This window comes from Macaca thibetana, chromosome 17, assembly GCF_024542745.1.
Source record: "Macaca thibetana thibetana isolate TM-01 chromosome 17, ASM2454274v1, whole genome shotgun sequence".
Classification (NCBI taxonomy): Eukaryota; Metazoa; Chordata; class Mammalia; order Primates; family Cercopithecidae; genus Macaca; species Macaca thibetana.
In genome coordinates this window covers 3,560,903-3,585,612 of record NC_065594.1, presented here as the reverse complement: position 1 = coordinate 3,585,612, position 24,710 = coordinate 3,560,903, and the positions used below count along the sequence as shown (strand labels likewise).

Below are 24,710 nucleotides of genomic sequence, written 5' to 3'. Positions count from 1 at the left end.
TATGTTCACAGAGTTGTACAACCATCACCACAATCAATTTAAGGACATTTTCATCACCCCGAAAAGAAGCCTCATAACCTTATCAGTCACCTCCCATTCCCAACCCTCCCCAACCCCAGCCTTTAGGCAACACTAATTTCCTTTCTGTCCTTGTAGATTTGATCATTCTGGACATTTCAACAGAATCGTGTAATATGCTGTCATTTGTGACTGGCTTACTTCACTTAGCATAATGTTTTCTAGGTTCATCCATCTCGCAGCATATGTCAGGATTTCCTTCCTTTTCACTGATGAATAATATTTCATTGTTTGAATATATCCCATTTGGTTTTTCCATTTATCAGTTGATAGACATTTGGGTTTGTCTTAGTCAGTTTTGTGCTGCTGTAATAGAATATCACAGACTAGGTAATTTATAAACAACAGAAATTTATTTCTCATAGTTCTGAAGACTGGGAAGTCCAAGATCAAGATGCCAGTATCTGGTGTCTGGTGAGGGCCTTTCTGTTGCACCCTTCAGAGGGAAGAAATGCTGTGTCCTTACGTGGCAGAAAGTGGAAGGGCAACAAAAGGAACAAATTCCCTCTGTCAAGCCCCTTTATCGGGGCACCTTTGTGAGGGGAGGGCCCCTCATGACCTAATTACCTGTTAAGGGCCCCACCTCTTAATACAATCGCATTGGCAATACCTGAGTTTTGAAGGGGACACATTCAAACCAGAGCTGGTTTGTTTCAGTGTTTTGGCTGTTATGTAAACTGCTGCTACGAACCTAGTGTACAAGTTTTTGTGTGGACGTGTTTTCAGTTCTCTTGGTTATATACCTAAGAGTCAAACTGTCAGGTCACATGGTAACTCTATGTCCAACTTTCTGAAGGAACTCTAGACTGTTTTCCAACCTGGCTGTACCCTTTGCTGTTCCCACCAACAGTGTATGAGGGTTTCAAGCTCTCCACGTCATCACCAGTTACTGTCTGGCTTTTGTTGGCTATAGCTATCTTAGTGGGGTTGAAGAATGTGGGTTTGATTTGCACTTTCCCTGATTGTTAATGATGCTGGGCAACTTTTCATGTGCTTACTGGCCATTTGTATATTTCTTTGGAGAAATGTCTATTCAAATCCTTCATTCTTATTTTAATTGAATTATTTGTCTTTTTATTATTGAGTTGTAAGAGTTCCTCACGTATTCTACTTAAGACAGTTCCTTATCAGACATATGATTTGCCAGTATTTTCCCCTATTTTGTGGGTTGTGTGGTTGTGTTTTGTACTGCAAAGGGTTTCCTTTGAAGTACAAAGTTTAAAATTTTGATAAAGTCCAACAGAGCTATATTTTCTTTTGTTGCTCGTGCTTTTGGTGTTAGCCCACTATATCTTACAGCTCCCTAGGTGCTGTGTCTCTGTATATGACCATGCTGGACCCACTAGGCTATTTTCTACTCTGCTTCCACCCTTTAGGCCCAGAACTTTATCTCCCCTCTGGCCTCAACAAGACCCCAACCCCGGGATATCTGGTCAAAACCACCCTGATCTTGTGGTGATCCAGTTAGCGTCTTTTGTCCGTGGTGCCTTGCAGCATGAATTCTGACGTTAGACTCCCATGATGTAACTCCCAGACTCCCCACACACAGGTTAGGGTGATCTTGCCTGAATAATCTTAATCCTTAGTAAGTAAGTCTCAGTTTCTTCCTTTTTAAAACATTGTGAAAATTATGGAAAACAATTCATGAAAAGTACTTGGCCGGGTGCCTGGTACATTGTAAGTAATAAATGTTCGCTGCTCCTGCGATGCAGTTTCTGGTTGTCTCTTACTTTTGCGATACAGACTCTGGCTTCGGATGCTCCCGGGTTTCTGCTGCTTCTCCCTTCCGTCTTTGGTCAGTAACTCTGGCTCCACTCTAGCTCCATTAAGCTCTAAGGATATTCGGCTTCATCCCGTTCTCTGCATACTTGGTGTAGCAATGGCTCCTCCCAGCCTTCCAGGTCACCCACCTTGCCACCCTGAGTCCAGCTCTTCATCTGGACTCCCTCCTCCAGCTGTCTGTATTAATCCATCCCACAATTACTTAGAAGCCATCAGGATTTTAACTTCCTCCTCCCTGGTGCTCCCTCTGGCCCAGGTGTGGTCCCCCTCCTTATTGACAAGTCTATTTAAGGCTTCTGCGTTCGCACCTGCCCGCCCCTCCCCTGCTCTCTGTAACGTGGTGTACTGCACTCCTCCCTCTCCTGCCACTCCCTTGGCCTCCTGGCGGTTTTTTACCCACACCAGGTGGATGCCCACCTGAGAACCTCTTGCTGGAGGTTCCCTCTGTCTGTGGTGTTCTTCCCCACCTCTCTGCTTGGCTCAGGGCCTCGTCTCCTTCAAGGAGATCTCACCTTTGAATAAAGCCTATCCTGATGACCCAATTTAACACTGTCACTGTCCTGCCCCTCACTGCGGCCATGCCCAATCTCCCTTGTCTGCCTTAGGGTTTCTTCCAAAGCGATTATCTGCTATCTTTCTGCATAATTTGCTTCTTTATTTTTTACTATTTAAATATTTTTAAAACCCTGTAAGAAGCCAGGCATGGTGGCTTATGCCTGTAATCCCAGCACTTTGGGAGGTTGAGGCAGGCAGATCACCTGAGGTCAGGAGTTGGAGACCAACCAACATGGAGAAACCCTGTCTCCACTAAAAATACAAAAAATTAGCCAGGTGTGCTGGTGCATGCCTGTAATCCCAGCTACTCGGGAAGCTGAGAAAGAAGAATCACTTGAACCCGGGAGGAGGAGGTTGCGGTGAGCTGAGATGGCACCATTGCACTCCAGCCTGGGCAACAAGAATGAAACTCCATCTCAAAAACAAACAAACAACAACAACAAACAAACAAAAACCTACAAGAATATAAGCTCCCCACGGGCAGGGATCTTTACCACTTTATTTTCTGACATAGACCAAGCGTGTAAAGCAATGCCTAAGGTGGGTGGGCAAATCCCTGCTGAATGGCTGAATGGTGTGACCTGCCCTCCTCTGAAGCTAATGAGGGTGACGCTGTCAGAGAATTGCGGTCGCATGCGTCCCCTCTTTTGTGGGTTGCTTGTTCATTTTTCTGTCCATTTGTCCAAGTGTTCCTTTTTATTGATTTGTAGGAACTCCTTAGATTTTCATAACAGAAGTCCTTTGTTAGCATGTCTATTCATTTTCTTCATAGCCAGTGTCTGCTGCACGCATGGCACACGGTACCACGGATAATCCAGTGCTTAATATTGAAAGAAGTCACACATACTCCACCAGCTCTTCAAGTTAATATCAGCATGCATTCCAGTTTAGAACGGAACAAGGGAATTGCCTTTTTAAAAGTTAACTTAATTAAATAATTACAAGGGAAAGAAACCGGTCAACTCACCCTGGCAAGCAGTCCCCGCAGATGGCATCACTGGTGGCTGAGCAATTTGCCTTCTGAAAGCGGTTCACCAGTGCGCAGTCCAGACAGGGCTTGCATTTCTGGAAGCCCCAGTCCTCCTTGAACCTGTGCAGCCGGCACGTCACACACTGTGCATCCTCCCCATAGCCGAAGCCACATTCCTGTGGGGATTAACGGGCAATAGAAAGCTATTCAGACTTTGCAAGCGTGAAAAGGAAAGACCGCTGAGATGAAACGAAGACCTGGTCTAATAATTACCAAGTGTCGGCCTTCCTAGACACAAAGGCAGCTCTTTCAGCAAGTTCAAATGTGTCTTCCACTGCTAATGATCTCTCTTACTACGGTAAGCCCACTTAGTCATCCACTTTATTCAAGAAGCCGTGAGCATGGGAATAATCAAGGGTCTCTCGGCTCCCACTGCTGCATGACTACCAGTGGCTGGCAGAATTACGGCACTTTCTTCTCCTCTAATTAAGCCAGTCATGTGCATGCTCAGAAGCCAAAGCCAGGGAAACATTCAGCCACTCACTTCTAAGGCAGAAAATCACTACTTTGATATCAGGGGTGTTATTTTCAAAAATGAGGATAAGCGCATAAGAAATTTCATTAGTGGACAAGCCTAGAAGTCAATCCAAGTGGAGAGCTCCTTGAAAGAGTTAGCAATTTAGTATTTCCCAAGAGTAGAAAGAATCTTACATATGTCTTAAAAGGATGTTAACTTCCTGTTGAGACTAACTCTGTGGTAATAAGACATCAAGCTTCTCTAGATTTGAACATCAGAACACACTGTTTTCCAAGAACGGGCAAAACAAATGGCTCTTTGACCCACATACAATCATTTCCACAAGTTCAAGAACTCAGTAAACTATAGCATATCATATAACATAATTATAATGCAACTATAAAAAGAAGAACGTAGATGTGATCTGTGTTCATGACGATTTTAAAAACAAGTTTTAATACATAATTAGAAGTATGATTCCATTGTTTACAAAAACATTCATGTAAGTACCAACATTTATGGGTGCTGACTCCAGGCCAAGAACTTTAAACCATTAACTCAATAATCCATACTCCCTCCCAATCAGGGCAGCACTGCCATTTTTCCCATTTCATAGACTGGGGGATAGAGCATCAGAGAAGTTATGTACCTTGGGCCAGGTGACAGAAGTAGTGTTAGAAGCAGGATTTCAACCTACGTCGTCTAATTCCAGAGTCAGGCTTCATAACCACTACACTATAGGGCCTGCCAGGTCGATCTTTGTGATGTTTTCTACAGAACACTCTTCATTAACAAAAACCAGAAAACAGCTTAAGAGGAGCAAGAAGGACACCCACGCAGGCAGCAGGCTGGGCAAGCCCACAGATGCAGACCGGATGCCACAGAGGAAAAAGGGTTTGCGCGAAATCTCAGTTTCCTCATCTGTAAACCCTGGATGCTAGAATACAAGTCCCACCTAGTTCAACATTCCCATTTTTTCTGTAAAATTTACGTATTTTAATTTCTTCATCCGTATCTATATACAAAATCAACTAAGCAGCACTTATTGGCCAAAAATTAAATGAAAACCATTTAGTTTTGAAGGATAGTGTTGCCTGTACTTAATCAACTACTCAACAAAGGATTCGGAGGAATCATGTCCATCTAGAGTTTTACTAATTAACTCACTCACATTTTGGGTGAGTGATACTTTCTTTCCTTCCTTCAATTACTCTGCCTGTCTTTCAAACGTACATCAGGAGTGAGCACAACAAAGAACCGAGGAGAACAAGGTGGAAGGTCAGCCTCTTCCTCACTCCCGAGAGCCCTAGCCACACAATGTGCCACATCAGAGGCACAGAGAGGAGAGAGCGGGGGAGAAAAACAACATTTGATTTAAAGAACTGATGAACAAGTTAGAATTTCTTGAAAATTGTTAACAGGCATTATCTCTTTCAGGGGAGCGGGAGATTAGAATTACGGGTTATTCTCAAGTTTTGTAATTCTGCAAAGCGTAATTTTTGCAAAAAGCATCCATTACTCTTGTAATAGGAAAACAATAAAACAAATGCATATTCAAGAAGAATTCCTTTGGACATGTGCTGGGTCTTTGTGGGGTGATCACTGTGGCTCTGGCTCTGTGCTGGGACACCTGTGTTTTTGCTGAGCACTTTGGGGGCTGGGAGAGCTGTGTGCAGGCACAGGCTTTCTGAAGTACAGGAGAGAGCCTCCCCCTCCAAAGTCCCTCGGGATCAAAGCACGGGTGCATGTGACCTTCTGGGGGTGGTCTCCACCTTGTTCCCATGCTGGCTTCTCCACAGCAAAGGTCCAGGCAAGAGCAGAGGGTTTCAAAATCACAAAGTTGATCCAGGCAGCTTGAGGTTGCAAGAGTCTCATGTACGAGTTAAAACACAACAAAGGAAAGGAGGAAGGAGGAGAAGTATATGGGAAACAAAGGGAAAGAGAAAGGAGAATGCAGAGAAAGAGGTGCATTAACTGGGAATAAAGTCCTTGGAAATTCTGTGTCAAGCCAGCTCAACATAGGAGAAAAGTATGTGTTTTCCTACATCGGATCTAAAGAGACACGAGTTTGAATGCCAGATCTGCCACTTGTTGGCCAAGTGATTTCGGGAATTCTCCGATCCTCAGTTTCTTCATCTGTGAGATGAGGATAAGAATATCTGCCCTAAAGGTTGTGTGAGGAATAAATGGGAATACATATAAAGCTACTAAACTCTAAATCAAGCACAAAGTGCATTCTCTAAACAAATTATACCTGTAAGTGTTATGATTTTGGATTTTCTACAACCCAATAAAACAACTTTGCTGATTCAAGAATCATAAAGCTCCACCGGAAATGAGGGGATCATCAGACCCCAATTTCCATCTAAGACACTTTTATTGACTAAAAATCTTTGAAAAAGAAATAATAATTTTCTTAATTAAAAAAATGTGCATGGAACACAAACTCTCTCTAATTCTAAGTCAACTGCTGCACCGTGCTACAAGACAGCGCTGCGTTCCTGCCAGTCAGTCACTCAGCTGTGGCTCCCTGTCCTGCTGTCTGTCTCCAAGTCACCTCCTCCCTCCGCTGAGAAACTGTGTAAGTAGCCCAATGGACTTAAACAGTTTTGAGTGTCACATCTCTTTTGAAAATGAACATACAACTTAATGTGTGGGAGGTCTTTGTGGTTATTTCTTGACAAAATAATAAAATTCATTGAACATATCCCAAATACTCATGGGAACTTTTATAGAGACTATTTGGGAAATTGTATTTAAAATAGATTTTATCTGAAGTATTTATTATTTTCAAAAATATAATATTTTTAAAAGTCTAATATTAATTTGAAACTATTAAAAAATAGCCTGTAGTTCATAAAAGTCTAAGAAATTGATGAAGTGATCATTCTACATGTTGAATTAACTAGAAACCATGAAATAACTAGAAATTCAGAGAAGGTGATTCCAGGGAATTAAATTACAGTATGATGTCCATGACAGCAACTGCTTTTTGAGTTGACTGTCATATTTCTAATGCACCTTAAACAGAGACTCTGTAATTACTCATAATCCAGGCTATAAAGTAAACAGCATATAAATATTAAATTACCCCCAATATAAATGTCTGCTTTGATGTTTTCATTTCATTCAGTAAAACTGGGTGGTTAAAATGCCTTGAAATCTTCCCCATTAAGTTCAACAAATAACTACCGAGAACAAAAGAAAGAGGGAAAACAGCTGAAAGGGAAGCTCGACAGCCTCCAACCCATGGTGACATTGGTTAGCACAGACTGACACTGCCTTCACAAACTTGTGTCACCACCCTGGCCGAGATCATTTCTTTTGTCTTTTTATCATTTGTATACTGAAAAACTATTACGAACATGAGATTTTTAAAAAATACTCAAACAGTACACCTTTCTTCTCATCCCTGCTCCTTAACTTCCCACTCCCCCAACACAAGTTTTGGGGTGACCTGCCAAAAATACCCTCCTAGCGCGTGTGCATGTATTTAACACTGTTCAGGAACTAGATTTGTTTTCCCATGCCATTCATCTTGGAGAGTGCTCCGTATCAGCAAATAGAGAGTATTCCCTTGCATGGATGGAGCTGGAACTGTTCTTACCACTGCATCCCAAATCCTGGCACAGACAGGGGGCAACAATTTAGGTTTGGCCCACTGCATTAGTATTGATCAGATGACCTAACCATGCAGCAAATGAAAACACTATCAAATCTTGTTTTTTCTCCCATAACTTTTGGATAGAAAGAAGTAATTTCCCTAGGTATATTATTTTCTGCTACAGGCAGAGAAGTCAGCAAATAAATAATGAAATGAGCTTTGAGTTTAGCCTTTTGATAGGACTCTCTCCTTGACCAAACTCTAGATAGGTTATGAGCCACTTTCTATGGGGCCCTGTTCTCAAGAGCCCAGTTTCCCGAAAACCTGGCTAAATCCGGCCATGCTCAATATCTTATCAGGTTCCTCAACCCTCACCACCCCCCAGGTGATGCCTGGTCACTCTGGCCGGTCTTCAGCAAGAATTCTGTGAGGTCATTTTAGCCAGAATCTCCCTCACCCCTGACGGTTCCTCTTCGTGATTTTCCATCCACCAAACCCACCCTGCTCTTTGGCTATATATCCCCACTTGCCTGGGCTGTATTTGGAGTGGAGCCCAGTTCTACACTGAGCTTCCATTTCCTCTACTGCAACAGTCCTGAAGAAAATCTGCTGTTCCACTGTCCAGTTCTGGGTTTTCTTTGACACTTTCCAAGTTGCACTAGAGTTGTCCCTCCCATCATGGCAAGAGGAGTGTGTGTGTGTGCGTGTGTGCGTGTGTGTGTCTGGTGAGGGGAGGGCAAGGAGGGTACAGGCAGAGTATGTCCATCTTTAGCCTGGGTTTCAGGATAAGGGATATGTGATTATGTTTATGGAGCATGGTCCACCATTAATATCAATGGTAGAAATGCATTTCTGTTTTAAAATGCCCCATAGTCTGTATTTTGAAATTATGACCCGGTACCTTAAAAGCTTGAAGGAAGTACCTAGTACTTCCTCAAATCCCTCAGAAGACATTTTTTATCAATAAACTTTAACATGGGAAAATATATGCATAGATAAAATAATAATGCAATAAAAAGGTATTATTACAGGGCCCCTACTTACTTCCTAAAATCATATGAGAAGTGAACAACCCATGTATCCAGTGCCTCCCTCCACCTCTCCTTCCCAAAAGCCTGGTGTCTAACAGGCCGGTGAATAAGAAATAAATGCCTGCTGATAAACAAATGGATGCACAAATATTATATAAGGCAGTATTTCCTAAATACTTAAAAAAAAATTCCTAGGGAGCAAAAGCTTGTAAGGGCCCTGGCAATGACTCCCAAGTGGCGAGGCCATACAGTCCTCCTGGGCTGAAGGGTGGCAGGCAGGATGGGCTGGGCTGGGGATGTCTGGGTGGCGTGGGGTCAGCGGCTTTCCTTATCTTGGTCCCAAGGGAGCAGGGGCTGGATTCAGCTGGGCTACTTCACCCAAGCTGGCAGCAGCAGTAGCTCTGTCACTCTGCCCAATATTTTTAAGCCACATTTGGTGGTTTTCCAGTAGCAAAATGACTCAAAGTAAACAGTCCCCAAATCCCCTTCTCTCTTTTCTCCCTCTGCAAATCCAGCCTTTAACAAAAACATAAGCCAGCCCTACCTACAGGTTGGAGGAGCAGCTCTTCAGACCGCAGGGGAGAACTCACAGACCCTCGTCGTCCAGGAAACACATTCTGGGCCTTGGCTGGAAAGCACTATTTATTTGTACAGCCAATGCGTTATTAACTGCAGGCCTTTGAACTCTAAAAGTTAAATGTTAAATTTTAAATGTGGATGGAGAAGTTATTTGAAGGGAAAATCTAGGGCATGGAAATGGAAATGACAAATTAGATTTATGTTGCTGGTGCTTAGAAATCAACTTTTAATTTCCTTTAATAAAACAACGCTGAAGAGATAGTTCCCCTCAACTTTCAGTTTCTGAAAATCTGTGCTTGAGTTTTTTAGAGAAAACTGACAAGCAAGAGCTTGTTAATATCTTACAACCATCCCTAGGCTAGATCAGTTATAATTAAACATAAATAAAGTGAGCAACACTGTAATTAAATGGCAGAAATGAAACTCATTTTTTATGCTTGCAAATTAATTTTTTAAAAACTTTCCTCAGAGAGACAAAAATAGTTTTCAAAAATGTCAACATCTTCAGAAATATGAAGCTGGGCATGCCCGTTGTGGAGCAATGTTGTTGTTTACAAGAGTTAATTTTTTCACATTAACTAAAGTCCTCCCAATAATTGGTTAGAAAAGTTTACTTTGAAAACTGTGCCAGAGACCTGAAGCCTGTTTCAAGTGGTTCATGCAAAAACTAGTTTCCTGATTTACTGCTGCGAGGCGATCGTGTTAATAGCACATTGCTGGCATTAATACTGGTGAGGAGGATGGGCTGGAGCTGGGTGAATTCTAGGCAGTAAGAATTAAAAGTCTAATGTGGTTACTTCAGGAAAACAAAAATCATCCTCTCCCACATATCCCAAAGTTAGGTTTATTTTCGGGAGCTGAAAGGATGCCTGATGGCCGAGTAACCCTCACCATACTTATGGCTCAGAAGGCCCAGCAGGTACTAGTTATGGGGCGCCCAGAATAAGCTTTTGTATGTTTTGACTCTGAAATAGGAAAAACCTTCTGAATTATCTTTCTCATGCACTTTCAAAATCGAAATCCTGTAGTGGAGGAGAGATAGGGTAAATATGGCTCAATGGGATAAAATCCTCAGACTCCACAGGGTTCAGTGACCTGTCATATATTTTCCCCAAAAATGCAGAAAAGATAACTACGTACTAAGCAAAATTTCTAAGAACTGAATGGGAAGAGATGCTGCTTGGGGCTTACGGGGAAGGAAGCAAAGGAGCTAGTGAGAGGCGCCTGCTCAGAACGCCCGGGGCAACAGCATCCGGCATGAGGAGTGTGGAGTACCGGAAACAGGAACTGGCGGCAAGGTCGAGGGTAGCTCCGGGGAGGAAGGACACGAAGAAAGGAAGAAGGCTGACCAGCAAGGCGGCTCCCGTGGTGCATGTGCGTTAGGTCAATATGATTCTGGTACCTCCTTGTTTTACAGGCTGGTCCTATGGCAGGATTGCTGGAAGAAAGTTAATCTTTCTAGAGTCGTACTGTGGACAGTACAATAACCAGACCCCAGGTGGCCTCATTCAATGTTCATCAATTAAAATGAAATAGAATATTCTGTAAGTGTTCAGTAACCTCAGTGGCTAGTTGCTCGTATACTGGAGACAGCAGATAGAGACGACTCCCACCATCACCGACAGTTGTATCAGAGAGAACTGCACTAGGCTGTTTACAAAACAAGCAAGAGCTTGCTACCCCCACGTGGCTCCACCGCTCCTTCCTCCTGCACTGTTACTTACTAGCAGTGACAATGGACCAGTCAGTGAACCACTGTGTCCCAGTTTCCCTGTCCATAAGATGGGGATGGTTATAGTCCCTGTTTGAAACACATGTTGTAAGGATTCCATTAATTAATATACAAAGATCACATAGCAGCTGGCTCACTGTATGAAAAATTAGCCAATATTATCTTAGTTGCATAACATGTATTACAAGAGATAGTTCGTATTTATGTTAAGAGATGTCGTTTACGTGAACATAGCCCAAGATATCCAAGGTAAATGGTTAAAATAAGAATCTTTTAAAAGTGGCCAAAGAAGAGAAGGGTATCATCAAAGTCAGCAACAGTATCGGTGGATGTGGAGCTGCTGTGCAGACTTCTTAATACCTAAGAAGTGAAAAGAAGTGAAAAGAGGCTCGGACCTACTGACCACACACCACTGGCGAGCCAAGGCATAGACTGCATTCAGGACTACGATTCCAGCAGCCCTACCCAGCCCTGACTACACATTTTTACGGTAGAAAACTAACTAACAATGGGAAGGGATGCTCAGACACCTTGAGAAAAAATAGGATTGAATGCCTTCCAAAGAAAATAATAATTAGGAGTAATAAAACCACAGATGTAAAGTTTAACTATACCTGCTTAACCAAAGCACTTCCAAGCTTTAGTTTTAAGGCCCAGGTACATGTTTGTAATTGAAAGAACCTGACGACCCAGAGTGCGGAACAGAAAATGTCAGAAGTTTTAAGATACCTTTAATACAGAGAAACAAATAACATAGCAATGTTATAATAAAGGTTATTTGAAAATGCTAACGGCCTATTAAAAAATGTTCTTTTTACTCTCAATATAAAAAAACCTTTAGTTCTACATATCAGTAGTTTGGTCTAGCTCTTCTTCTTTTTCATAATTAACTTTAAAAAGTTTTATGTTTATTCTGCTTTCAAAATTTCAAATACCATAGGTAACCAAAATTCTAAGCCTCAGTCAAAAAGGTAAGGGCCCTCAGACTTGTTTAATTACAAATTAAAAGGTATCCCTCCAAACTACCTATCTATTTATCTATTTATTTATTTGAGACAGGGTCTCACTTTGTCACTCAGACTTGAGTGCAGTGGTGCAATCTCGGCTCACCACAACTCCACCTTCCAGACTCAAGTGGTGATTCTCCTGCCTCAGCCTCCTTAGTAGCTGGGATTACAGGCACCCACCACCACGCCTGGCTAATTTTTGTATTTTTAGTAGAGATGGGGTTTCACCATGTTGGCCAGGCTAGTCTTGAACTCCTGACCTCAGGTAATCCACCCGCCTCAGCCTCTCAAAGTGCTGGGATTATAGGTAAGCAACTGTGCCTGGCCCAAACTATGTATTTAATATCTCAAGTTTTAAAAAAGATTATTTATAAATGTAGTTGTCTGAAAAAATTTTAAAGCTTAGTCTTAGTCAAAAGACTAAATTTTCCCTTGATTTGTAAAGCTTGGAAATGAAAATTAGCCAGTTAAATGTAATTTTAATTTCAGTGATTTATCTGACTGTAATATACTCATAACTTATTTTTCTTTCCTCTGAAAGACATATGCTGTTGCAAAAGGAACAATGAAAAGAAGAAATCACAAATTCATGAATGGACAATTTAAAAATATCTAACCTTAAAGTAACTGCTTATAAAAAGCTCAAGCTCTCTGAGTTAAGTGGGGTGGAAAATAAAAATATATTTATGTTTTCATTTGTGTATCTGAATCCTTTGCCTCTCTGTTGTATGTCAGAGCATGAGCAAAGTTAAGTTGCTGATTTTATTTATTATGAGCTAAAACTAAGATAAAAGACTTGGCAAAATATATGATTTATAATATATATACAAATTCATTCATTTTTATATTACTAGATTTAAGTGTCACTTTTTCCCCAAGAAATATTTGAGATTAACTGATTTGTTCAGTCATGTACTGTGTCAGGAGCTGGGTGCTCTGTAGATACAGGGTAGAAAAGCCGAACAACACGGGCTCCCAGGTGGACAGCCCAGGACAGGCATGCGGTAACATGGTATACAACTGTGCACCTGAGTGGGTCCTAGGAATCTCATTTTTCACTGACATTATTACCTTTACCTTTATTGCTCCTCACTCAGTTTGTCCTGGTCTTTTTTCAAAAAACATTACAAATACGCAAACAGAAGGTGAACAAATGAAATAAGTACATAAAGGCAGAATTGTTCTGGTTGTTTCCCTTTGGCTGCTTCCTTCACGGATGGGGGGGGGGGGCGGCGGGGGATGGCTGTTTCAATCCTTATGGAAAACTGCTATCTAGAGAAAAATATTTCTTCTGGACAGCCATGGGAATATGAAATACAGCACCTGTTATCAGTTAGTGTTCTCAGAAGATGGATCATTTCTGTTTATAAACACAATTTTTTAGAGCAGTTTTTAGGTTCATGACGAAATTGAGAGGAAGGTAGAGAGACAGCCCTTATATGCCCTACCCTCCCCTGCCACACACGAAGCCTCATTCTTACCAGCACCCTGCACCAGAATGGTACATTTGTTACAGTCTAGGAACACATGACTGTCACCTAAGTTCCACAGTTTACATTAGGGTTTATTCTTGGTGTTACATTCTGCGAGTTTGAACAACATAGAACGATATATATCCACCACTACAGGATCATACAGAGTAGATTCCCTGCCACCACTACAGGATCATACAGAGTAGATTCCCTGCCCTAAAAATCTTCCATGCCCACGTATTCATCCCTCCCTCACCCTTACCCCTGGCAACCAGTGATCTTTTTACTGTTTCCATAGTTTTGCCTTTTCTAGAATGTCATAGAGTTGGAATCATACAGTAAGCAGACTTTTCCAATTGGCTTATTTCACTTGGTAATGTGCATTTAAGGTCCTCTATATCTTTTCATGGCTTGATAGCTCATTTCCTTTTAGTGCAGAGTAATATTCCATCATAGGAATCACAGTTTATTTACCCATCACTTACTAAAGTACCTCTGGGTTGCTTCCAAGTCTTCGTAATTATGAACAAACCTGCTATAAGCATCTGTGAGCTTATATTTGTATGAGCGTGAAGTGTCCCTTCCTTTGATAAAATACTAAGGAGCACAATTGCTGGATCAGATAATACGAGTGTGCTTAGCTTTGGAAGACGCTGCCAAATTGTCTTCCAAATGGCTGTACCATTTTGCATTCCCACTGCCAAGGAATGAGAACTCCTGTTACTTCACATCCTCAACAGCCTTTGGTGGTGTCTGTGTTCTGGATTCTGGATTTCTAATAGGTGTACAGTGGTATCTCGTTGCTTACATTTGCATTTCCCTGATGACATACTATATGGAGGATCTTTTCATATGCTATTTGCCATCTGTATATCTTCTTTGGTGAGGTGTTCGTTAAGGTCTTTTACCCATTTTTTAATTGGATTTGTTTGTTTTCTTAGTGTTTTTAAGAATTTTTTGTATGTTTTGAATAACAGTCCTTTTTCAGATATCTTTTGCAAATATTTTCCACCAGTTTCTGGCTTGTATTTTCATTCTCTCAACAGTGTCTTAAGCAGAGTGGAAATTTTTAATTTTAATTAAGTTTAGCTTATTAATTTTTTCTTTCATAGGTTGTGTCTTTGGTGTCATATAAAAAAGACATCACTAAACCCAAGGTCTTCTAGAGAAAACCTAGGAGTTTTATAGCTTTGCATTTTACAGTTAGGTCTGTGACCTGTTTTGAGTTAGGTCTGTGTCTAGATTCATTTTTTGCATGTGGATGTCGAGTTGTTTTAGATCCATCTGTTGAAGAGTCTATCTTTTCTCCACCGTGTTGTTTGCTCCTTTGTCAAAGACCAGATGACTACACGTAGCTGGGTCTATTCCTGGGCTCTCTATTCTGTTCCATTAATTGATTTGTCTGTTATTTTGTCAATACCACACTGTCTTGATTACTGTATCTTTACAGTAAGTCTTGATGTGGGTAGTGTCAATCCTCCAACTTTTTCTTCTAAAAAACTGTGTTGATTATTCTGGGTCTTTGGCCTCTACAGATAAACTTTAGAATCCGTTTGTCAATATCTACAAAATAACTTGCTGGGACTTTGATTGGGATTCCATTGCATCTATAAATCAAGTTGAGAAACACTGACATCTTGACAACATTGAATCTTCCTTCCATAAACATGGAATATCTCTCCATTTATTTAGTTCTTCTTTTATTTCTTTCATCAGTCTTCTAATTTTCCTCATAAAAATCTTGTACATATTTTGTTAGATTTATACCTAGGTATTTTATTTTTGGGGGGGTGCTAATATAAATTATATTGTGCTTCTAATTTCAAATCCCACTTGCTCACTGCCAGTATATATGAAAGTTACTGACTTTTGTATATTAACCAGGTATCTTGAAATATTACTATACTTGCTTATTCATTCCAGGAGTTTTTCTGTTAATTCTCTTGCATTTTCTACATAGATGATTATGCTATATGTGAACAAGAACTTTATTTCTTCCTTCCAAATCAGTTTACCTTTTTTTTTTTTTTTTTTTTTGAGACGGAGTCTCGCTGTGTCGCCCAGGCTGGAGTGCAGTGGCCGGATCTCAGCTCACTGCAAGCTCCGCCTCCCGAGTTTACGCCATTCTCCTGCCTCAGCCTCCCGAGTAGCTGGGACCACAGGCGCTGCCACCTCGCCCGGCTAGTTTTTTGTACTTTTTAGTAGAGATGGGGTTGCACCATGTTAGCCAGGATGGTCTCGATCTCTTGACCTCGTGATCCGCCCGCTCGGCCTCCCAAAGTGCTGGGATTAGAGGCTTGAGCCACCGCGCCCAGCTATCAGTTTACCTTTTATTTCTTCTCTCTCTTTTTTTTTTTTTTTTGTCTTGGTACATGAGTTAGGATTTCTTGCCTGATGCTGAAAGGGAACGTCCTTGCCTTGTTCCCGATCTTAGTGGAAAGCTGCTAGTTTCCATCATTAAGTATGATGTCAACTCTAGAGTTTTGGTTTTGTTGTGGCTGTTGTAGATAAATTATTTAACAAGTAGAGGAAATTCCTTTCCATTTCTAGTTTACTGAGAGGTTTTGGTGGTGTTGTTTTTTAATCATGAATGGGTGTTAGATTTTTCAAATGCTTTTTGTGCACTTACTACTATATGTGATTTTTTTCTCTTTAGCCCACGGATGTGACAGATTACATTCACTGAATTTCAAAGGTTGAACCAGCCTTGTGTATGTGGGATACATCCCATTTTGTCACAGAGTGTGATTTTTTTTTTTTTTAATATACAGTGTTGGATTCAATTTGCTAATGTTTGGTTGAGAATTTTTGTATCTTTGTTCATGACAGACATCGGTCTATAGTTTCCTTGTAAAGTCTTTGGTTTAGGCATTAGGGTGATTTCCGGCCTCACAGAATGAGTTAGGAAGTATTTTCTCTGCTATATTCTGGAAGAAATTATGGAGAATTAGTATAATTTCTTCTTAATTTTTGGTAAAATTCACCAGTAAATTCACTTTAACCTGGTGCTCTCTGTTTTGGAAGGTTATCAATTATTGATTCAATTTCTTCGGTCAGTATAGGCCTATACAGACTGTAGATTTCTTCTTGTGTGAGCTTTGTCAGATGGCGTCTTTCAAGGAATTGATTCATTTCATCTAGGTTACCAAATGTGTGGGCACTGAGTTGTTCACAGCATTTCTAATGTTCCTGTAGTGATGTCCACGCTTTCATTTCTGATATTAGTACTTTGTGTCCTCTCCCTTATTTTCTAAACTGGCCTAGTTAGAGGATCATCAGTTTTATTGAACTTTTCAAAGAATCACCTTTTGGTTTTGTTGACCTTCTCTACTGAGTTTCTGTTTTTAATTTCATTGATTTCTGCTTCAATAGTTATTTATTTTATTCTGCTTCCTCTGAATTTAATTTGTTCTTCTTTTTCTAGTTTTATAAGGTATAAGCTTAGATCACCAATTTTGGGTCTTTCTTTTTTCTAATATGTACCCCCTGAGTACTGGTTCACTGCATCCCACAAATTTTGCTAAGTTCTGTTTTCATTTTCATTTAGTTCAAAATATTTTTAAATTTATCTTGCAATATCCTCTTTGACCCATGCGTTATTTAGAAGTGTGTTCTGAATCTCCAGGTATTTTAGAATTTTCCAGCTATCTTTCTGTTATTGATTTCTAGTTTTATTCCATTGTGATCTGACAGCAGACACTATATGATTTCTATGCTTTTACATTTGTTAAGGTGTGTTTTATGGCCCCAAATGTGGTCTAGCTTAGTGAATTTTCCATGAGGGCTTCAGAATAATCTCTTCTGCTGTTGCTGAATGAAGTTGTCTATAGGTGTCAGTTATATCCAGTTGATTGATGGTGTTGAGTCCACCTATGTCCTTATTGACTTTCTGCCTGCTGACTCTGTCCATTTCTGATAGTGTTGAAGTCTCCAACTACAATAGTGGATTCATCTATATCTCCTTGCAGTTTTATCAGTTTTTGTCCCACATGGTTTGATGCTCTGTTGCTAGGGGCATACTCATTAAAGATTATTATAATTTCTTAGAGAATTAGCCCCCTTATTATTATGTAATATCCATCTTTATCCCTGACATCTGTCTTTGCTTTGAAGTCTGCTCTGTCTGAAATTAATATAGCTACAACTGCTCTTCTGATTACTGTTAGCATGGTATACAGTTCTCCATCCACTTACTTTTCATCTATGTGTGTCTTTATATTTGAAGTGGGTTCTTATAGACCACAGAGTTGGATCTTGTTTTTTGACCTGCTCTGACAATCTGTTTATAAATTGGTACATTCAGATCACTGACACTGAAAATGATTATTGATGAAGTTGGGCTAATAGTTACCATATATATTACTGTTTTCTATTTCTTGCCCTTCTTATTTGTTCTTATTTTTGTCTTCCACGTTTTCCCTTTTGTAGTTTTAATTGAACATTTTATGTGGTTTCATTTTATCTCCTTTCTTAGCATATCAGTTATACTTCTTTTTACACTTTTTTTAATGGTTGCCCTAGAGGTTGCACTATACATTTATAACTAGTCCAAGCCTCCTTTCAACTAACACTGTACTACTTCATAGGTAATGTGAATACCTTACAATAACAAAATAATTCTAATTCCTCCTCCCCATCCTTTGTATCATTGCTATAATTAATTTCACTTACGTGTGTGTGTGTGTATACACAAGCACACTCAATCAAATACACTGTTGCTATTAGTTTGAACACACTATCATCTATTACATCAATTAAGAATAGGAAAGTTAAAGTTTTTATTTTACCTTTGCTTAGCACTTCTTTGATGCTCTTTTCTTTATGTAGATCCATGTTTCTGACCTATATTATTTTCCTTCTGTCTAAAGAACTTCTTTTAACATTTCTTTTTTTTTTTTTTTTTTTTTTGAGGCAGAGTCTCGCTCTGTCTCCCAGGCTGGAGTGCAGTGGCGCAATCTCGGCTCACTGCAAGCTCCGCCTCCCGGGTTCATGCCATTCTTCTGCCTCAGCCTCCAGAGTAGCTGGGACTACAGGCGCCTGCCACCTCGCCCAGCTAATTTTTTGTATTTTTAGTAGAGACGGGGTTTCACTGTGTTAGCCAGGATGGCCTCGATCTCCTGACCATCGTGATCCGCCCACCTCAGCCTCCCAAAGTGCTGGGATTACAAGCGTGAGCCACCTCGCCCGGCCTTCTTTTAACACTTCTTACAAGGCAGGTCTACTGGTAACAAATTCCCTCAATTGACTGAGAAAGCCTTTATTTGTCCTTAACTTTTGAAGGAAAATTTCTCAGGGTACAGAATTTTAGGTGGCATTTTCTCAATACTTTAAATGTTTCACTGCCCTCTCTTCTGCCTTGCATGATTTCTGAGAAGTCAGATGTCATTCTTATCTCTGCCCCTCTATATGTATGGTATTTTCTTTCCCTCTAGCTTCTTCCAGGGTTTTTTCTTTGTTTTTCTGCAATTTGCAAATGATATACTTGGTGTCGTTTTTGGGCATTTATCTTGCTTGGCGTCCTGAGTTTCCTGGATCTGTGGTTTGGTGTCTGGCATTAACTTGGGAAAATTCTAAGTCATTATTGTTTCAAATATTTCTTCTGTTCCTTTCTCTGATTAGCATATCAATATTAGAATATTCATGATTAATGCTATTAGCATATTAATCATAGTTGTTCTTGATTCTCTCTGATAACTCCAAGATCCCTGCCAAGTCTGGTTCTGATGCTTGCTTTGTCTCTTCAAATTGTACTTTTTGCCATTTAGTATGCTCTGTACATTTTCGTTAAATGTCATACATGATACACTGGGTAGAAGGAGCTGCTATAAACAGGCTTTTAGTAATGTGGAGGTGAGATGTGAAGGAAAGGGCAGCTCTCCATAGTCCTGTGCAGGCCTGTGCCTCTGTATTGCAAGCTTCCCCAGGGCCTCTCAGTTGCTTGTTTGTGAACTGCAAAATGGGAGAGAATGGCTGGAGCAGGCTGAGTCAGTAGTTCCCTTCCCCAGGTCAGTTAGGCTGATAAAACCCCAGCAGGTGAGCCTTTGGTGTACGCGTTTCTCTTGAGGGTAGTCCCTGTTAAGAAAAAGAGCGCTCTAGCATATTTCAAAATGTTCCTTTTCTGCCTCCCCTGTCAGAAAAATAAGGGTTTTTTTGTTTTGTTTTGTTTTTGACATTTACTATGAAAACTGGTTTGAGTTCCTGGAGATAAAACTCACAAAAGCATGGGAGGGTGCTCTATGAGTGGGTCCTCCTGCAGTTTTTAACTCTCAGACTTTTCCAAACCTAGGCTAGAGCAGTCTGTCAATAACAGTGCAGGTTTCCCACCCTGGTGCTGGCTCCCGGGGAGGCTTCTGCAGCAGCGTACTGTGATTCTCTGTAGCTGTCTGCGACCTCACTTCTCTTGCAGATCTAAAAGCTGCGGACTTTTCAGTTTGTTCAGGTTTTTACTTCCCGTTGGAATAGAGTGGCAACCTCTAAATTCCTCATATATACAAAATCAGAAATGGGAAAATGATTTCTTAATCAACAAAAATATTCAGGCTAATAGGACTTTCATCTTCTGGTCTGAATTCTCCAGAAATTACCTTAAGGTTATATTCTGCAGATTCAAAGGATGAAGACAGTAATTTCTTAGAAATTATTTACTCATCTCTCAGAATCTGTGAAGTTTCATTCAGAATTTTACAGAGATTTGGGAAAAAGAAGAATATCTGAGGAAAAGAAATGTCATCATCTTTAAACCAAAATTAAAATTCTAAGCCCCACACCATCTGAATGGACCCCTCTTCTTGGCCAAGGACATTCCAAAGTTAACCTGAAAAACTAGTTCAGGTCAGGATGGAAAGGGGGAGCCAGACATGCCTCATGATACCCTCCTCCCTTTTGGAATTACTGATGGAACAGACTCTTTAAGTCTGATAAGAAAACACTTACAGTCTATTCTCTCTGAAGTCTGCTACCTGGAGGCTTCATCTGCATGATAAAACCTTGGTCTCTAAAACCCTTTCTATTGACATTCCGTTCTATTGACTCTAGGCATTCCTTTCTACTGACTCCAGGTCTTTACATAATAACCAATAGGCAGTCCGAAAATCCTGCAATCCACCTATGACCTGGAATCCCCCTTCCCCTACCTGCTCCCCACTCCCAGTTGTCCTGCCTTTCCAGACTGAACCAATGTTGAGTGATGTCTTATGTCTCCCTAAATTGTATAAAACCAACCTGTAGCCCTACCATCTTGGGCACATGTTGTCAGGATCTCTCCAGGGCTGTGTCATGGGCCACTGGTCACACATTTTTTGGCTCAGAATAAATCTCTTGAAATATTTTACAGAGTTTGACTCTTTTCATCAGCAATCTGTTTTCCTCTTGGGCATGATGGCATTTTAAAATACTTTATTCATTGATCTTAGATATGCCAACCTGTTAAAAATTAATCTTTTTACACCCAACACAGAAAAATCTATGTCTGAAAGTGCACATTACTGTAATCAACATAGGTTGAAAAATACCTGTTGAGATGCTACTGCTAATGAGATATCACACAGACTTTGAAGGTCAGTCAGTTTCAATTCAAATGTAAAGCCCAGGATACTAAAAGCCACCGCTCATGTAACACAAAAGCCAGAGAGAAAAGCTATCTAACAGAAGTCACTTATGGAATGCATAATTCTTTGTTTCCTGCTGTTTATGGATCATTGATCAAAAATCTGTGAATGACAAGACTCAACTGTAGATAATGGCAGTCCGTAGGGAAAAAGGACTTCTCTTTTAAAAGTACCTTTAAATAAGAAGAAAAATCTATCGTTCCTTTTCTAACAGAAAGGCTTTGATGTTTTATTTAAAACAAAACAATACATCACTTCTCCACAACTAGTAACATCTTCAAAAGATCAGCAAATAAAACAAATGGATGTATAGCTCTGAACGTGCTCACAAAAAAAGGCAGGCTTCAGAACATCCAAGACTGTGAAATATATCCTGATATAATACACAGTTTCTTAGCAAATAGTGGTTGAAATGAATATATTTAAAGTGTTCCTGGGAGTAACACACACTCACTGTGGTGAGATCAATAATAATATACATACTGTCAAAGGAATGTCCAAAACCCTGGTTTGGAAAATGCCTGCTATCTCAGAGCATCTTTACTTAAGACACTGGCAGGCTCTACTTCTTGACTAGCAATGCTAACATTCATTTTAAGAAAAAGAAGTCCCAGTAAGTAGTAGCATTCATGATTTCTGTTATCAATGATTTGGGGGGGGTGTGTGTGTGTGTGTGTGTGTGTATATATATTTAGAACTTACAGTTATATATATAATATATAATATATATATTTAGAACTTACAGTTATATATAATATATAAATGTACATAAATATTATATATGTACAGTTTTATATATATATATACACACACATAACTGTAAGTCCTGGGATACACGTGCAGAACGTGCAGGTTTGTTACATAGGTATAAATGTGCCATGGTGGTTCGCTGCGCCCATCAATCCATCATCTACATTAGGTATTTCTCCTAATGCTATCCCTTCCCTTGTCACCCACCCTGCAACAGGGCCTGGTGTGTAATGTTACCCTCCCTGTGTCCATGTGTTCTCATTGTTTAATGAGAATGGGAATGCTTCCAGCTTTTGCCCATTCACTATGATATTGGCTGTGGGTTTGTCATAAACAGCTCTTACTATTTCCAGATACATTCAATCAATACCTAGTTTATTGAGAGTTTTTAGCATGAAGGGGTGTTGAATTTTATCATAGGCTTTTTCTGCATCTGTTGAGATACTCATGTGGTTTTTGTCATTGGTTCTGTTTATGTGATGGATTACATTTATTGTTTTGCGTGTATTGAACCAGTCTTGCATGCTAGGGATGAAGCTGACTTGATTGTGGTGGATAAGCTTTTTGATGTGCTGCTGGATTCAGTTTGCCAGTATTTTATTGAGGATTTTCACATTGATGTTCATCAGGGATATTGGCCTGAAATTTTCTTTTTTTGTTGTGTCTCTGCCAGGTTTTGATATCAGGATGATGCTGACCTCATAAAATGAGTTAGAGAGGATTCCCTCCTTTTCTATTGTTTGGAATAGTTTCAGAAGGAATGGTACCAGCTCATCTTCGTACCTCTGGTAGAATTTGGCTGTGAATCCGTCTGGTCCTGGGTTTTTGCTGTTGGTGGTGGTGGTGGTAGGCTATTAATTACTGCCTCAATTTCAGAACTTGTTATTGATCTATTCAGGGATTTGACTTCTTCCTGGTTTAGTCTAGGGATGGTATATGTGTCCAGGAATTTATCAATTTCTTCTAGATTTTCTAGTTTATTTGCATAGAGGGGTTAACAGTATTCTCTGATGGTAGTTTGTATTTCTGTGGAATCAGTGTTGATACCCCCTTTATCATTTTTTTAATTGTTTCTATTTGATTCTTTTCTCTTTTCTTCTTTATTAGTCCAGCTAGCAATCTATCTATTTTGTTAATCTTTTCAAAAAACCAGCTCCTGGATTAATTGATTTTTTGAAGGGTTTTTTGTGTCCCTATCTCCTTCAGTTCTGCTCTGATCTTGGTTATTTCTTGTCTTCTGCTAGCTTTTGAATTTGTTTGCTCTTGCTTCTCTAGTTCTTTTCATTGTGGTGTTAGGGTGTCAATTTTAGATATTTTCTGCTTTCTCCTGTGGGCATTTAGTGCTATAAACTTCCTTCTAAACACTGCTTTAGCTGTATCCCAGAGATTCTGGTACATTGTGTCTTTGTTCTCATTGGTTTCAAATAACTTATTTATTTCTGCCTTAATTTTGTTATTTACGCAGTAGTCATTCAGGAGCAGGTTGTTCAGTTTCCATGTAGTTGTGCGGCTTTGAGTGAGTTTCTTAATCCTGAGTTCTAATTTGATTGCACTGTGGTCTGAGAGACTGTTTGTTATGATTTCCATTCTTTTGTATTTGCTGAGGAGTGTTTTACTTCCAATTATGTGGTCAGTTTTAGAGTAAGTGCCATGTAGTGCTGAGAAGAATGTATATGCTGTTGATTAGGGGTGGAGAGTTCTGTAGATGTCTGTTAGGTCCAATTGGTCCAGAGCGGGGTTCAAATCCTAAATATCCTTGTTAATTTTCTCGTTGATCTGTCTAATATTCACAGTGGGGTGTTGAAGTCTCCCACTATTATTGTGTGGGAGTCTAAGTCTCTTTGCGTAGGTCTCTAAGAACTTGCTTTGTAAATCTGGGTGCTCCTGTATGGGGTGCATATATATTTAGGATAGTTAGCCCTTCCCTTCTTGTTACATTGATCCCTTATACCATTATATAATGCCCTTGTCTTTTTTGATCTTTGTTGGTTTAAAGTCTTTTATCAGAGACTAGGATTGCAACCCCTGTGTTTTTTTGCTTTCCATTTGCTTGGTAAATATTCCTCCATCCCTTTATTTTGAGCCTATGTGTGTCTTTGCACGTGAGATGGATCTCTCGAATATAGCACACTGATGGGTCTTGACTCTTTATCCAATTTGCCAGTCTATGTCTTTTAATTGGGGTATTTAGCCCATTTACAATTAAGGTTAATATTGTTATGTATGAATTTGATCCTGTCATTATGATGCTAGCTGGTTATTTCACCGTTAGTTGATGCAGTTTCTTCATAGTGTCGATGGTCTTTACAATTTGGTATGTTTTTATAGTGCCTGGTACCAGTTTTTCCTTTCCATATTCAGTGCTTCCTTCAGGAGTTCTTGTAAGGCAGGCCTGGTGGTGACAAAATCTCTCATCATTTGCTTGTCTGTAAAGGATTTCATTTCTCCTTCACTTATGAAGCTTAGTTTGGCTGGATATGAAATTCTGGGTTGGAAATTCTTTTCTTTAAGAATGTTGGCTATTGGCCCCCACTCTCTTCTGGCTTGTAGGGTTTCTGCAGAGATCCGCTGTTAGTCCAGTGGGCTTCCCTTTGTGGGTAACCTGACCTTTCTCTCTGGCTGCCCTTAACATTTTTTCCTTTATTTCAACCTTTGTGAATCTGAAGATTGTGTCTTGGGGTTGCTCTTCTAGAGGAGTATCTTTGTGATGTTCTCTGTATTTCCTGAATTTGAATGTTGGCCTCTCTTGCTAGGGTGGGGAGGTTCTCCTGGATAATATCCTGAAGAGTGTTTTCCAACTTGGTTCCATTCTCCCCGTCACTTTCAGGGACACCAATCAAATGTAGGTTTGGTCTTTTCACATAGTCCCATATCTTTGTTTGTTCCCTTTCATTCTTTTTTCTCTAATCTTGTCTTCACGCTTTATTTCATTAACTTGATCTTCAATCTCCGATATCCTTTCTTCTGCTTGATTGATTCAACTATTGATACTTGTGTGTGCTTCATGAAGTTCTTGTGCTGTGTTT

At 40.0% G+C, this 24,710-nt stretch overlaps 1 protein-coding gene across 7 annotated transcripts in view; it reads right to left on the bottom strand.

Annotated features, from left to right (window-relative positions):
- Positions 1–24,710, bottom strand: part of TNFRSF19 (TNF receptor superfamily member 19) — a 105,811-nt gene that overhangs the window by 56,721 nt on the left and 24,380 nt on the right. For all 7 annotated transcript variants that reach the window (XM_050767101.1, XM_050767103.1, XM_050767097.1 and 4 more), the window contains exon 4: positions 3,383–3,561. In XM_050767101.1, the coding sequence (XP_050623058.1) occupies positions 3,383–3,561 (179 nt within the window). The remainder of the gene's footprint in view (positions 1–3,382; positions 3,562–24,710) is intronic.